This window comes from Dendrobates tinctorius, unplaced genomic scaffold, assembly GCF_039654945.1.
Source record: "Dendrobates tinctorius isolate UK_male_01 unplaced genomic scaffold, ASM3965494v1 ptg000332l, whole genome shotgun sequence".
In the NCBI taxonomy this organism is placed as follows: domain Eukaryota; kingdom Metazoa; phylum Chordata; class Amphibia; order Anura; family Dendrobatidae; genus Dendrobates; species Dendrobates tinctorius.
Window position 1 is genome coordinate 4,100,617 of NW_027361998.1, and position 16,864 is coordinate 4,117,480.

A 16,864-nucleotide genomic window follows, 5' to 3' on the forward strand; every position below is an offset into this window, starting at 1 on the left:
GCTGCATCTCTTTGGCGGCTGTTGAATAAAGAGAAACAAAGGGCCAATGAATATCTTGATATTCCATGGCCCTAGTTTGGAGGAATGGTGGATTTGATAATTACCGTCTCTCATCTGCTTCTGGACTCCCCTCCCGTTCAGCATGCTGCTCCATTTGGGGTGGTGCTGATGGTGCTGCTGCTGCAGATGTCTGCTGCCTTCTCCTGCTCCTGGTTCTTGGCTTGGGTGGCATGTTGGGTGTGGCTGAGGGTCCCATTGTCTTGCTTTTATATATCTCCTGTGGGCAGAGCTACTGAGCATGCTCAGACCAAAAAAACCGGATCCGGCCACCGGATCCGGCTTTCGCCGGATCCGGCGCATTGCGGCGCTCATAGGCTTTCATTGTGTGAAAAAGCCGGACGCGCCGGATCCGGCGGGTACGGCTTTTTCGCCGGAGACAAAAAACGTTACAGTAGACATTTTTTCCAGACGCCGGATCGCGACACATTGCGACACATTGCCGGATCCGGCGAAAACCGGATGAAACGCATGGCCATCCGGCGCAAATGCAAGTCAATGGGGGGGAAACTGGATCCGGCATTGCATTTTGCCGGATCTGGTTTCTGTCAAAAGCGCCGGATCGCGCCTGACAGCGAAAACCTGATGTGTGAAAGAGGCCTTAGAAAAGCAAGGCTGGCAGACGAAAGTTGCATGGGAAAGGCAGATTGATTCTTTACATATTTTGCAGTCATATTTAGAAAGCCTTCTGAAACCAGATACAAATGAGCAGGTAGTACAACTGCGTCTTTTAGAAGGTGGTAGAGTCGGTGTTTGTTCTGGAACGTCCTTGGGACGTCCTTTGTATTTTTATCTTTGCCCAAATAATAAGCTAGATCTGTGTCTGTTTCCTCTGTATCAGTGTCATCACCATCCTGCTCTGTTCCAGAATCAGTGTTACATTCTGCTACCTCATCTTCAGATGAAATGTCACTAGATTCCTCTAAATCCTCAGTTACTGCTGGTTCTTCCTCATCATCTTCTAACAAAAAAATCTTCATTTCTTCTAAATGAAGGGGTTTAGATGAATCATACTGTTTTCTGGCCATTGCAGCAGAAAATCTGAAGCAAGAGAGAAAGAGTATGTGTTAGGGCGCAATGTGCCTTAGAAGCCACCCTCCTTTTGTCTAAGAAAACAGTACTTATGTACACTAACTTAGCATTAATCCTTAATAAAACAAGCTAAATACACAATCGTGATGAATAAAAAAAGAAAATACTAACCTTTCAATTTGTGTTGAAATCAGGCGCAATGTGCCTGAGAAGCCAAAGTGTTGATATCTGCTCACTAGAAGGTCTGCTGAGTCACTGTGATATCAGGTTTCACAGAGCCTGTAGAGTCAGGAGATAACTAGGAGGGGTGGGGTTTTCTGATAAGTGGGCAAGGAGAGAGAAGTGAAACTAATTACTGTGTGCCTGTCAGATCTATTGCGCCTGACGGAGGGTTAGTGATGGCAGGGGCAGAGGCTCAGGAGGATGAGGATGTGGTGGCAGGGACACATGAGGAGGAGTGTTTAATGTCAGGAGAGATGCTGACCAGCTCAGATGCCCACCAGGAGTCCACTCAGGCAGCACCAGAGAAGCAGGGTGCAGAGGGGAACATGGAGGTCGTCCATCAGGTCCAGCAGCCTCAGATACCTCCCCCTTCAGCATCGCTGTCTGTATCTGATGACTGGAGCATTAATAATAATAAAAGGAAGAAAAAGAACACATCCTCCCGTAAACCTGAGGCAGAATATGACACTGGTCAGATTGCTAGTAAGAAGGTTCAGAATTCTGCAGGAGTGATGGTCGTGTCCAACAAGTATGGCGTTTTATCTGACTCCAATGGTGACGATTATGAGGAAGAGTTGAGGAAAGTTGATGCTGAGTGTGACAGGGACATAGAGGACCATCCCCCGCCAAAGCGGAAGCCCTTATCTGTGGACCCTCAGGTAGAGTCTGACATGGACACCAGTGGTGGACAGAACATCTCTGACTCATGATGATGGCTATTACTCTGCTCTTTCTATATTGTGTTGTGACGGCGGGGTTCTCATTGACAGTGACCTCAAGCAATGTGAATAGCATTAAGCTGAGGAGAACTAGACACGCGGTGTATGAACATCTCAAATATCTGGACACAGATGTCATCTTCCTGCAGGAGACACGACTGACATCTCTGGGGCTTATGAGAGAGGCTGAGAGGGAATGGCGGTCCAGTCCTTCTTTCTGGTCACTGGCTGTGGAGCCTTACGCCGGGGTCGCTGTCCTGTTTAACACCAATGATGTGACTGTGCATAGGATGACGGAGGTGGTCATGGGAAGATGTCTGGTCCTAGAAGTCACTATCCATGGGAGGCGACTCCGGCTTATTAACATCTATGGGCCACAGACAGTGACTGACAGGATCCAGCTGTTTAATGACGTCAAGCCTTACCTCTTCACTTCTCTTCCAGTGGTGATGGCGGGGGACTTTAATGCCATAATGACATCAGGTGACAACTCCTCAAGCAGGGCAGTGACCAGGGACGGTAAGGTCCTACATAGCGTCATAATGCAGGCAGGACTGACTGACGTTTTCACACAGGGTGGGCGACAGCCAAAATTCACATATTCATGTTCCAACAGGAGCAGTAGAATAGATTTTGCTTTTGTCAGTCCTACTGAGGCTGTCGGCGCCCTGAGTGAGAAGGTCGTCCCTTACTGTGATCACCTTGCCTTGTGCTTCTCTTTGGGTTCCTGTAACCGTCCGGACATTGTTGTAGAGGGTTGTGGAAGCTCAATTCCAGTCTCCTGGATGATGCCTATGTTCAGAGCCGTGTTCACTCCCTTATCCAGCTTCATCTAGATAGGGTTGACTTCTATGACAACATGACCGACTGGTGGGAGGACGTCAAGGAGGATATCAGATCCCTCTTAAAGAGACTCAGTTAATAAAGGGAGCAATAAATACAGCCAGTACCTAAAGCTGCGCAAAGAATTGGAGTCACTGTATTCGGCGGGCGGGGATGACAAAGTGAAGATCGACCGGCTGAAATCTGAGATAAAGCAGTATCAGTATAGCAGGTATCCCTCCCTGGTTCTTGAATGGGATTATGGGTCCTTAGGGGCCCCTGATCCCTTTGAGAATTGCAGGGAGAGGGTGGCCAAAAAAATGGTCACGGGTCTCACCGACTCCCAGGGTGTATTGCAGGATTCACGGGAGGGTATCCTGGAGGTGGTGAGATCTTACTATGCTGACTTGTTTCAGAGGAAAGTTTTGGATAAAGATAAGATGATTCAATTCTTGGAGGCAACTCCAGTGCCTGATACTAATGATCTGGACTTTTCTCCTTTGACAGCAGAATTAACGGTGGAGGAAGTTAAGGAGGCTATTGATAAGTTATATCTGAAGAAGGCACCAGGTCCAGATGGTATAACGGCAGAATTTTATAAGAAATTCAGAGACCTCCTGGCTCCAATTCTCATGGATGTGTATAGAAATTGTCTAGAAAATCACCTGATGCCTCCATCCATGAGAGTGTCCTCGTTAATTCTGCTGTCTAAAGGTAAAGAGCCGAGCGACATCAAGAACTGGAGGCCGATTGCCCTCTTGAATGTGGACAGGAAGATTCTAGCAAAGATATTATTTTCTAGATTAGTCTGTTTGTCCCCGGCACTGTTGGCAGGCTCTCAGTTTGGCACAGTAAAAGGGCGGAACATCTCTGGAGCAATCATCTCGATACGAGAGATGTTTGAGAGATGTAAAGCTCTGCTGTGTGGGAGATATGTTGTTAGTCTGGACCAGGCTAAAGCCTTTGACAGGGTTGATCATGACTAGCTGTGGGCCACTTTGTCAAAGTACGGTATTCCGGGACAATTTGTGGATTGGCTGAAGACGTTGTACAGAGAGGCGGTGAGCTTTCTTCTGATTAATGGTTGGCAGGGTGACACTTTTGGAGTTGGGGCGGGGGTGAGACAGGGCTGCCCAATGAGTCCGCTCCTGTATGTTTTTGCCCTAGACCCGTTTCTGATGTCACTGCAGGAGTGCGATTTTCAGGGGGAGCCGGTCCCCCACTGCCCGCCTTTGAATGTTGTTGCCTATGCGGACGATGTGACGCTGGTGATCTCCAATCCTCGTGAGGTGCAGATGTTATCTGCGTCCATCAGAAGCTACTCAGAGGCCTCCGGGTCTCTTGTCAACCTTGAAAAGAGTCAAGCTCTGTGGACTTTAGATACTGAGCCCAGCTTTGATCTGCCGCAGTTTTCCAAAGCCTCCACCCATATTAAGATCCTAGGGGTTAAATTTGGGAGGGATGATAATGCTACGCTAAATTGGGAGGAGAAATTGGAAACCGGAAATGCAAAGGTTCAGCGATGGAAGAACTGGAGGCTGACCTACAGAGAAAGGGTCACAATGTTGAAGACGTACCTGGTCCCCGTTTTCTTGTATGTCTCTGTCGCTTTCCCTTTGCCAGAATCTTTCTCAGCGAGGCTCTTCAGCCTGTTCTTCCAGCTCTTGTGGTGGAATAGGTTGAACCTAATAAAGAGGGGAATAATGTACCTACGGCGGAGAGAGGGTGGGCTGGATATGTTGAATCCAAGGGTTTTCTTTGACTCCTTGTTTCTAAAGGCGAATTTTGGGAACATGGACTCAAACAGTAGCTCCCTGTGGGTAAATAGTATCAGGTACTGGATATTGCCTTTTGCAGAATCTTGGGTGCGAGGCGGCAGTCTCAATAGGAGGACAGGTGGACAGGTGAATAAGATGGACAGGTGACCACCTCCCCCAGTATCTGGACTATGGTCTGAAGTGTGTTAGGAGGTGGGGACTGGAGAAGTCCTACATTGAGAGCAATACCAGAAGAGACCTGTATTCTCGTGTATGTAGGACTTTCTTCTACTCTCCACTGGCCCTGAGAGATTGTGTCACTACCACCCTGCAGGAAAGCCTTAGGTTCCTTAACGGGAAACGGCTACCTCCTAAACTGTTTGATGTCTCTTGGCTTTCACTGCATAGTCGGCTCTTTCAAATATATAAAAGAAAAAAAGGCGAAAAAAAGTCCAATACAAAGGATTTATACAAAAATGCAAAGATAACTTTATTGACATAGATCCAAGGTATAGGAAACGGTGAGATAAGAGTCAATAATGACCATAAAAAGCACATGGGCAAAAAATGGGGCACGTGCAGGTTTATGACCACAGGGATAATAGTGATTACAACAATAAACAGTACAAAATTAGAAAATCATACATCATCCCTTAGTAATACAAACAGCCAGTCATGATATATATTGAGGCCCATAGGTATCATTACCCCCTGTGGTGGAACTTACCACCACACATACTCTACACTGAACATGTAAGTATAAAAAAAGGAGAATTTTAACTGCATAATATTACCTCAGACTGGACGATGGTGAAGGCCCTACCTGGTTGTACCCCCCCCAACGCACGTTTCGGCCAAATGGCCTTTATCAAGGGGTGAATAACATAGGAAGTGATGAGTATTTAAAATATGGAGCCACCAATGAAATTGTGAAAACTACACACCTGACCTGATAAACCAATGAAATGGTATATTAGATCGCCCTCCCAGGAAATGACATGTGTTATCATAGGAGTGGAACTTGACTGGCTCTTCATGCACAAAGGAATGAATCCAATACTCATAATCACTAATGTTTCATATTATTAAAAATAAAAAAGTAAGAAAAAGTGCCCCCATGGATTGTATAATCAATGGCGCTGCCTAACCGCTACTATACACCTCAAATAAGACTGCATCCTCAGGCAAAACCTTCAAAGGTCCGCCCCTAGTAGCACAAACATAACAATAACAATGTCACCATGGGTGGGGCGAGACGCGCCATGGGGCAAATGGAATGAGGGATCTTCATCTGAAGTTCCCGCCCACTGACACTAGAGCCATATGACGCTATTGGGGGCGGAACTTTTTGTAGCCTCAGTATGCGGCGCCGGCCATGTGATGTTATGAGGGGCGGTATTGTTGTTATGTTTGTGCTACTAGGGGCGGACCTTTGAAGGTTTTGCCTGAGGATGCAGTCTTATTTGAGGTGTATAGTAGCGGTTAGGCAGCGCCATTGATTATACAATCCATGGGGGCACTTTTTCTTACTTTTTTATTTTTAATAATATGAAACATTAGTGATTATGAGTATTGGATTCATTCCTTTGTGCATGAAGAGCCAGTCAAGTTCCACTCCTATGATAACACATGTCATTTCCTGGGAGGGCGATCTAATATACCATTTCATTGGTTTATCAGGTCAGGTGTGTAGTTTTCACAATTTCATTGGTGGCTCCATATTTTAAATACTCATCACTTCCTATGTTATTCACCCCTTGATAAAGGCCATTTGGCCGAAACGTGCGTTGGGGGGGGTACAACCAGGTAGGACCTTCACCATCGTCCAGTCTGAGGTAATATTATGCAGTTAAAATTCTCTTTTTGTATACTTACATTTTCAGTGTAGAGTATGTGTGGTGGTAAGTTCCACCACAGGGGGTAATGATACCTATGGGCCTCAATATATATCATGACTGGCTGTTTGTATTACTAAGGGATGATGTATGATTTTCTATTTTTGTACTGATTATTGTTGTAATCACTATTATCCCTGTGGTCATATACCTGCATGTGCCCCATTTTTTGCCCATGTGCTTTTTATGGTCATTATTGACTCTTATCTCACCGTTTCCTATACCTTGGATCTATGTCAATAAAGTTATCTTTGCATTTTTGTATAAATCCTTTGTATTGGACTTTTTTTCGCCTTTTTTTCTTTTATATATTTGATATATTTTTGCGATAGTCCTATTATGTCCAATTATGTACCCATCTTCTATGGTAATTCATAGTTATGTAACTGTTTAAATCTATGTAAATGGGGTTATTTTCCATGAAACTATTATACTATAGTCGGCTCTTTGTCAGAGGGAACCTGAAACATCTGTGTGTCTCTGATCGGAATTGTCCCCTTGGTTGTCAGCAGGAGGAGACTATGGAGCACTTTATATGTGATTGCTGGGGAGGGAGGAAGATCTGGGAGGAAGTGTCAGCTAATCTAAAAATCCCCAGACTGCGGACCCTAAAGTATCCTGACATAATCTATGGTGTCCCCTCCACTGTTAGTGACATCAACAGAGAGACGATGTACATTATAATCAGTGTCATCAAATACTATCACTGGCACATGAGAACCCGGGTGTCACTGCACAATGAGCTGTTCGATCACACCGCTGCCGCCAATCAGGTTATGTCAGAACTCCGGTGGATAAAATCACTGGAAGTTGGAAGGAGTTCAGGAAACATAACGTTATGGAGAAACGTAAAATTCAATAATACTGCTTCTGTGTACAAGAATATAACTACTATAATACTGCCCCCTATGTACAAGAATATAACTACTATAATACTGCTCCCTATGTACAAGAATATAACTACTATAATACTGCTCCTATGTACAAGAATATAACTACTATAATACTGCCCCCTATGTACAAGAATATAACTACTATAATACTGCTCCCTATTTACAAGAATATAACTACTGTAATACTGCCCCTATGTACAAGAATATAACTACCATAATACTGCCCCTATGTACAAGAATATAACTACTATAATACTGCCCCATATGTACAAGAATATAACTACTATAATACTGCTCCTATGTACAAGAATATAACTACTATAATACTGCCCCTATGTACAAGAATATAACTACTATAATACTGCTCCCTATTTACAAGAATATAACTACTGTAATACTGCCCCTATGTACAAGAATATAACTACTATAATACTGCTTCCTATGTACAAGAATATAACTACTATAATATTGCCCCTATATACAAGAATATAACTTCTATAATATTGCCCCTATTAACAAGAATATAACTACTATAATACTGCTCCCTATTTACAAGAATATAACTACTGTAATACTGCCCCTATGTACAAGAATATAACTACTATAATATTGCCCCTATGTACAAGAATATAACTACTATAATACTGCTCCCTATTTACAAGAATATAACTACTATAATATTGCCCCTATGTACAAGAATATAACTACTATAATACTGCTCCCTATTTACAAGAATATAACTACTGTAATACTGCCCCTATGTACAAGAATATAACTACCATAATACTGCCCCTATGTACAAGAATATAACTACTATAATACTGCCCCATATGTACAAGAATATAACTACTATAATACTGCTCCTATGTACAAGAATATAACTACTATAATACTGCCCCCTATGTACAAGAATATAACTACTATAATACTGCTCCCTATTTACAAGAATATAACTACTGTAATACTGCCCCTATGTACAAGAATATAACTACTATAATACTGCTCCCTATGTACAAGAATATAACTACTATAATACTGCCCCTATATACAAGAATATAACTTCTATAATATTGCCCCTATGAACAAGAATATAACTACTATAATACTGCTCATTATTTACAAGAATATAACTACTGTAATACTGCCCCTATGTACAAGAATATAACTACTATAATATTGCCCCTATGTACAAGAATATAACTACTATAATACTGCTCCCTATTTACAAGAATATAACTACTATAATATTGCCCCTATGTACAAGAATATAACTACTATAATACTGCTCCCTATTTACAAGAATATAACTACTGTAATACTGCCCCTATGTACAAGAATATAACTACCATAATACTGCCCCTATGTACAAGAATACAACTACTATAATACTGCCCCATATGTACAAGAATATAACTACTATAATACTGCTCCTATGTACAAGAATATAACTACTATAATACTGCCCCCTATGTACAAGAATATAACTACTATAATACTGCTCCCTATTTACAAGAATATAACTACTGTAATACTGCCCCTATGTACAAGAATATAACTACTATAATACTGCTCCCTATGTACAAGAATATAACTACTATAATACTGCCCCTATATACAAGAATATAACTTCTATAATATTGCCCCTATGAACAAGAATATAACTACTATAATACTGCTCCCTATTTACAAGAATATAACTACTGTAATACTGCCCCTATGTACAAGAATATAACTACTATAATATTGCCCCTATGTACAAGAATATAACTACTATAATACTGCTCCCTATTTACAAGAATATAACTACTATAATATTGCCCCTATGTACAAGAATATAACTACTATAATACTGCTCCCTATTTACAAGAATATAACTACTGTAATACTGCCCCTATGTACAAGAATATAACTACTATAATATTGCCCCTATGTACAAGAATATAACTACTATAATATTGCCCCTATGTACAAGAATATAACTACTATAATACTGCCCCTATACACAAGAATATAACTACTATAATGCTGCCCCTATGTACAGGAATATAACTACTATAATACTGCCCCTATGTATAAGAATATAACTTCTATAATACTGCCCCTATGTACAAGAATATAACTACTATAATGCTGCCCCTATGTACAGGAATATAACTACTATAATACTGCCCCTATGTATAAGAATATAACTTCTATAATACTGCCCCTATGTACAGGAATATAACTACTATAATACTGCCCCTATGTACAAGAATATAACTACTATAATACTGCCCCTATGTATAAGAATATAACTTCTATAATACTGCCCCTATGTACAAGAATATAACTACTATAATACTGCTCCCTATTTACAAGAATATAACTACTATAATATTGCCCCTATGTATAAGAATATAACTACTATAATACTGCCCCTATGTACAAGAATATAACTTCTATAATACTGCTCCTATGTACAAGAATATTACTACTATAATACTGCCCCTATGTACAAGAATATAACTACTATAATATTGCCCCTATGTACAAGAATATAGCTACTATAATACTGCCCCTATACACAAGAATATAACTACTATAATGCTGCTCCTATGTACAGGAATATAACTACTATAATACTGCCCCTATGTATAAGAATATAACTTCTATAATACTGCTCCCTATGTACAAGAATATAACTACTATAATACTGCCCCTATATACAAGAATATAACTTCTATAATACTGCCCCTATGTACAAGAATATAACTACTATAATACTGCTCCCTATTTACAAGAATATAACTACTATAATATTGCCCCTATGTATAAGAATATAACTACTATAATACTGCCCCTATGTACAAGAATATAACTTCTATAATACTGCTCCTATGTACAAGAATATTACTACTATAATACTGCCCCTATGTACAGGAATATAACTACTATAATACTGCCCCCATGTACAAGAATATAACTTCTATAATACTGCTCCTATGTACAAGAATATAACTACTATAATACTGCCCCTATGTACAGGAATATAACTACTATAATACTGCCCCCATGTACAAGAATATAACTTCTATAACACTGCCCCTATGTACAAGAATATAACTTCTATAATACTGCCCCTATGTACAAGAATATAACTTCTATAATACTGCCCCTATGTAAAAGAATATAACTTCTATAATACTGCCCCTATGTACAAGAATATAACTTCTATAATACTGCTCCTTCATTGAAATCAATAGTTATTTTTTCACCCCAAACATCAACAAAACTTTCCTTTGTCAGCTTGTCCTAATTGTGGGTATTTGACGCTTATTTATATAATCTCCCTGTATTTATTATTTGTTGTAACATTTTTGGAATGTGGAGATTACTTTTTTCATTACAATTTAACCCATCCCTATCATGAACCTTTTCATGTTCTTCCATCACCCTATTGAGATATGTTCTGCTCTCCATTGATTAAATAAAAAAAATACCTTGGATTTCCATAGTTGCTGTTTTTCTTTTTAAATGTTGCAGTTATTTTACCTATTACAAAAATAATGCTCCAAACTTCAGAATTTTCAATATTTTTAACACAATTTTCTAAATTTTGACAAAACAATAGTATCGTTGGGTTTATTTCTGGCGCAAATCACAGGTTTCTAACCTAATTGTGGCATACTGTAAGAAGAAATTACAGCTTGTGACTTTCCTGTGGTTTGTGAATGTGTATAAGAATAGTTTAGAATAATTACGCTACGTACCTGTCAGCTCATCTCTCTAAAGCTTTGTCGTCAAATTGTAGTGAAACTTTTTTATTTCCTCATTTTTCATTAAATCGTTTCAAAAGTTTTCAAAAATGATTACAAAATCCATAATGTAACAAAGGGCTCATACTCATATGCGAGACACTCGGACCAGTCTCGCACATCAATACCGTCACTCGGATTGGAATGTTCAGATGCATGTATTTCTATGCAGCTGAACTCTCCGATCCGAGTTCCGGAGGCAGTGCCAGGTATTGACGAGACTCGTCCGAGTTTCTCGCGTGTGAGTATGAGCCCAAAGACATGAGAAGAGCCTAGTACTGATCAAATTCTTATCTTCCATCACACTGACTCACGAGTGGACTTGAAGATGTCTTCAGATGGTGGTTGAGCTCTTGGTCCTAACGTTCTTCAGTCTATAACCTTAACCTGGGTCATCTCGACAGTTTGGACCTTGGGCTGAAGTGAGAACTAATCAGAACTTAATTTAGAGCCATCGATTTCTACTTTTCCCTCAACACATGGAGAGAAGGAGGCAAATAAAAAATATTTTGGAAACTCCAGAGGATTACAGATCAAGCGATGCAAAAGTGGCACAGCTTGAATGTTACCCTATCGTAATTCTGACCTATAGAAGTCAACGCTTGGACATAGGCAGTAGTTTTATGGAAGAAGATTCAGCATGGCCCATAAAGACATCATAAATTTCCATGGAAGTCTACTATTTTCAAGTTTTGCCGGTGTAGTCTTTTTTGACCAATCCGTTGATGTATTTTTAACATTGGCCAATTACCCAAATGTTTCTTTCTCCTAAAGCATGTCATGTAGTCCATTGTCTATTCCTCTGGTGGTCTTTCGATGTGAGGTTATCGTACAGGATCATCATGCAGGTATGTCTAATCTAGGTCCATCTTCTATTTTAGGTAGCGTTAATGAGCCGCCATGGACAATAAGGCCATGTACCTACATACATTTGATGAAAAAGAAAATGGCTCAATATTCGAGGAATCGTTCGATGGGAAAAATTTGTCCAAGATGAATCTATGTGAAGGATGTAAGTACTGACCATTTTTGATCCAGTAATGACCACCTAAACCAAATAAAGACCTCCAAGGGGAATTTTACAGAAGTCCATTTCACTTGTAGGTGTGGTTCTGTTAATGGCTCTAAATAAAGGTTCTTGTTAGGGAAGCACAGCATTTTTTTCTTAATTTTCATATAATTAATATATTCCATGTTATTCTACATTATATATATCCACTTACATAATTTCAGATGCTCATTATCTAAGTCCGATGGCCAGCCAGGCCTCACTTCTCAAAATCGGGAGTCAGGGTTAATAAGATAACGTGACTCTATAGAGAGTTAATTTGACAAGTTCACCAATTTTGTAATGTAGCATTGGTGGGTCACGTAAGGGATGTAGGACAGAGTTTGATCCAAACTTGTAAAGGTGGGAGTGATTGGGAGGTATAAAGGTGCGCCTTGTTGATGGTCTTTCATCAGGAACGAGCAATGGCTCCATGAGTTCAAGGCTCCATACATCACCATGGGAAATAATTTTTCCATTTCTACTGTGCTGTCTGGTAATGGAATTGATTATTCTACATGTGGTTATTGTAGAAAAGGAAGCGCAAAATGTGTTGCCGAACAGAAAATCAACTTATTGCTGGCAATATTTCCACCACCACTAGGTGGGGCTTATGGAAGTGCTTTATGTGCAGCATTATTTATTGTCAACAGCTCACCATGTGGTCAGGAGTGGTACTGCACATAAATAATAATTATTTTTTTTATTTAAGCAGTTATCATATCTTGTAGACTTATCAAGACCCATAAATAATCTTTTCTGCAACGCCTGAGGTTGGCCCCATTCCATCTTATTTTGTGTGACCTGATAGGTACAGATGTCCATAAGTTATTAATAACATTTCTACTAGTTGCGTCATGTGGCTGATATGAGGGACTGGGCCCCCTGGTGCAGAGCTATCTTTCTAGGGCTGTCATTATGTTGATGTGGATCTGGTTAAAGTTATGCAATAATTCACATAAAGGAGGCCATGTACTCGACTCCGGGCTACAAAATAAAGTGTGAAAATTAGCGCTGGGGCCAAAAATAAGAAATCTTCAGCCCTTAGACACCTAGAGAAGAGCTGCGTCCTCTGGATGCACACGGGCCTGGCCGACCGGCACCGCTGGTATGAGGGAATGTATCCCAGCGCCCACATCGGCCATTCAGGAACAGGGCGAGCTGGTCTGGTGTAAACATGAGTGAAGCCAGCAGCGTCTGACACGGCGTCTATTTATACCCTGCGTCTCACCGGTGACCTCATTCCACAGTTATTTATATTATTTGCAGGCCTCCAAATTAATACTCAATGTTCGAGCCCGAGCAGAGACACTTGATCCATCAACTATACCATTTACTAAAGCCCTTCCCCTTTAAAACCCCCCACAAAAAAAATGTAATTTGTGGATTCTGTTCTGCGCAATGATAATCATGTACATGTCCAAGGTTGGGCCTCGGAGACCCCCCATCTACCATTTGTCCATCTTAACTAGCGCTATTGTGGCTTCCTTGGTTATTAACGTTAGTGATGGAAATACAGGAACGGTTGAGACCTCCCAAAACCTCCAATGTAGTGATGAGGTTCGTGGAAATTCTGCCCCTTTTTGGCCCAAAATACTGCAAATTTTCCAGGACTGTCTCATTTTTTTTTTAAATCCAGTCTCGGTAAGTTTGCAGTATTTTGGGCCAAAAGGTGTCAAAAATTTGCAGTTGGCACATATCGTTTTCTTGTGTGTGCATGTTGGTTAAAGCTGGAGAATTCCTTTAACATTCCTTCCCGTGTGCGATGCAACATCCACCCCCCCCACACACACCTAAAGCATGATACTCCCACAGTGACTCCCTCCATCTTCCAAATGCACAATATGGTGACCCCCACAGGGCCTCCAACAATGTACGCTGCCATTGTACATCTGACTGGGTCCTATTATTCTCACAGTGTAGTTTTCTCTGATATACAGAAGGCTTCCTATTGGCCACACAGACTTGTTTAGGCCCCTCCCACTAGGAACATGCATTTAGAAAAAAATGCTTCTAGAATCTTATAGTTTCAGGATAAAACAACCACAATAAATAAGAACCGGTGCTGAAATGGACTCAGGTGGAGGCTTCTAGAAAACATGTGGGCCAATGGGGTCAAGGAAAGGTTAACTTGAAGTCTTAGTTCCTTGTTACTCACCTCTCCTGTATCCAGGATTGGGCGTTGCTTCCTCTTCCGCGCTATTCTTTAGGGTGCACACCTCTGACGTTATGCCCCTTAGCTTTAGCATACCAAACCAAGTGAGAAACCTTGTTTTACTCATCCCTGCTATATTGCTGATGTCTGCTACATCGCTGTACAGTGAGTCTCCTAACTTACTCACCTCTGCTACCTCACTGGTCTCTGCTATAATAATGTCTCAGTTAAGGTCCGCATCTAATCAACTCTTCCATGTTGCTGAGCTCTATTATAACGCATTAATGAGGCTCCTAACTTACTCACCTCTGCTACCTCACTGGTCTCTGCTATAATAATGTCTCAGTTAATGTCCGCATCTAATCAACTCTTCTACGTTGCTGAGCTCTATTATAACACATTAATGAGTCTCCTAACTTACTCACCTCTGCTACCTCACTGGTCTCTGCTATAATAATGTCTCAGTTAATGTCCGCATCTAATCAACTCTTCCATGTTGCTGAGCTCTATTATAACACATTAATGAGGCTCCTAACTTACCTCTGCTACCTCACTGGTCTCTGCTATAATAATGTCTCAGTTAATGTCCGCATCTAATCAACTCTTCTACGTTGCTGAGCTCTATTATAACACATTAATGAGTCTCCTATCTTACTCAACTCTGCTACCTCACTGGTCTATGCTATAATGTCACCATGAATGTCCTCATCTAATCAAATCTTCTACATTGCTGGGTTCTATTATAACACCTCAATGAGTCTCATAACCTACTCAGCTCTGCAACATTGCTCTTCCACATAGCCACAGTGCGTCTCGTGAAATACAGAATTCTGCTACAATGCTGGGCTCTGCTATACCACTGTTCCACATTGTGATATACTCTGCTATGCCACTATTTTGACTCCGCCTCATTAGTCTTCTTGCGCTGAGACTCTGGTTTCCAAATGGACAACTATTCAACTCCTCCAATTGCCGACCAGTCTCTACATGTTCTGTTTTTCCAACCGGAGGTCCCCCACCGCATCAAAGTCATTTGTCCGTGCTGCATTACAGATGCTCATCCAAATCAAGGCCTTTGAGGATCCATATCAGCATATGATGTCTTCTTTTGTACCCTGGGGCCCCTTAATGCGCCGGGGCCTTGCAGCGATATCTCCTTCCCCACCCTTTGTAGTTGAGGTCCATGCCTTACACCGGCAGCGTACACATCACACGCAGTGACTCAGGCCGGGTGTTCTATTTCTGACATTGCAGGCGGCGTAAGTGGAAACAGACGGTGGATCAGGATCCGTAGCTTCGCTGGGTATGAGCAGAGACATAATTTAATAGCGTCATTTATTTTACATTAGCTCCTCTGACATAACCGCGCTCCTCGCGTTCACGAGAAAATACAGCGAGGAAAAAAAGCGCCACTTGATAGATGTTCTGCCGTATTCAGGTTGGCAGAAGGTTTTCATGCAAATCAAATTTATTTTTTGGCATTGGCTCGGAGCAGTTACATATGTCAGCGGAGCTGAGCACTGTATTTAGCAGGGAGTCGTCCAAGATAGTGTGTGCAGCCCCGGTACGGGGAAAGTTCTGTGACTGTTGTATTAGGGCTCAGCCCGGGACTGGACCTCTTCTAATTTTTTTATTTTTTACCAACATCTAAAGCTATTGCCAAAAGGACAAAATCAACCAAAAAAGGGTCAAGTGGGATCACGTGGGGTGAATTTTTAAAAAGCAATAAAATGTAGAAAAATACTATGAATTTGTTATTGCTGCAACTGAACAGCAGCAAAACGTGAGCAATGATGGCAAAATTACATTTTTTTCACCATTTAACCCCAAATTGTAATGTTTTATCAGTTCATTATATGGTAAAGTGAATGGTGTCATTCAGAACTTCTACTCATTTCACAAATGACAACAAGCACTTATTCGGCGATGCAGATAAAAGTTATTGATTTTGGAAGAACAGAGGAAAAAATTAAAGCACAAAAATGAAACTTGGCTGCTGTGAAAAGGAGTTAAATATCATTCCTGTTAACTCGCCCCTGAGAAGTGTAATTTAACCCAAAGGGGTTAAATATCATTCCTGTTGACTCGCCACTGAGGATTGTAATTCCACCCCAAAGGAGTTAAATATTATTCCTATTAGCTAACCCCTAAGGATTGTAATTCCACCCCAAAGGAGTTAAATATCATTCCTGTTAACTCACCCCTGAGAAGTGAAATTCCACCCCAAAGGGGTTAAATATCATTCCTATTCACTCGCCCCTGATGATTGTAATTCCACCCCAAAGGAGTTCAATATAATTCCTGTTAACTCACCCCTGAGAAGTGAAATTCCACCCCAAAGGGGTTAAATATCATTCCTATTGACTCGCCCCTGAGGATTGTAATTCCACCCCAAGGGGTCAAGTATTATTCCTATTAACTATCCCCTAAGGATTGTAATTCCACCCCAAAGGAGATAAATATAATTCCT

At 41.0% G+C, this 16,864-nt stretch overlaps 1 protein-coding gene across 1 annotated transcript in view; it reads left to right on the forward strand.

Annotated features, from left to right (window-relative positions):
• Positions 1–16,864, forward strand: part of SCARA5 (scavenger receptor class A member 5) — a 410,475-nt gene that overhangs the window by 44,676 nt on the left and 348,935 nt on the right. Inside the window, exon 2 of the mRNA XM_073561962.1 lies at positions 12,073–12,203. Within this exon, the coding sequence (XP_073418063.1) occupies positions 12,092–12,203 (112 nt within the window). The 5' untranslated portion in view covers positions 12,073–12,091. The remainder of the gene's footprint in view (positions 1–12,072; positions 12,204–16,864) is intronic.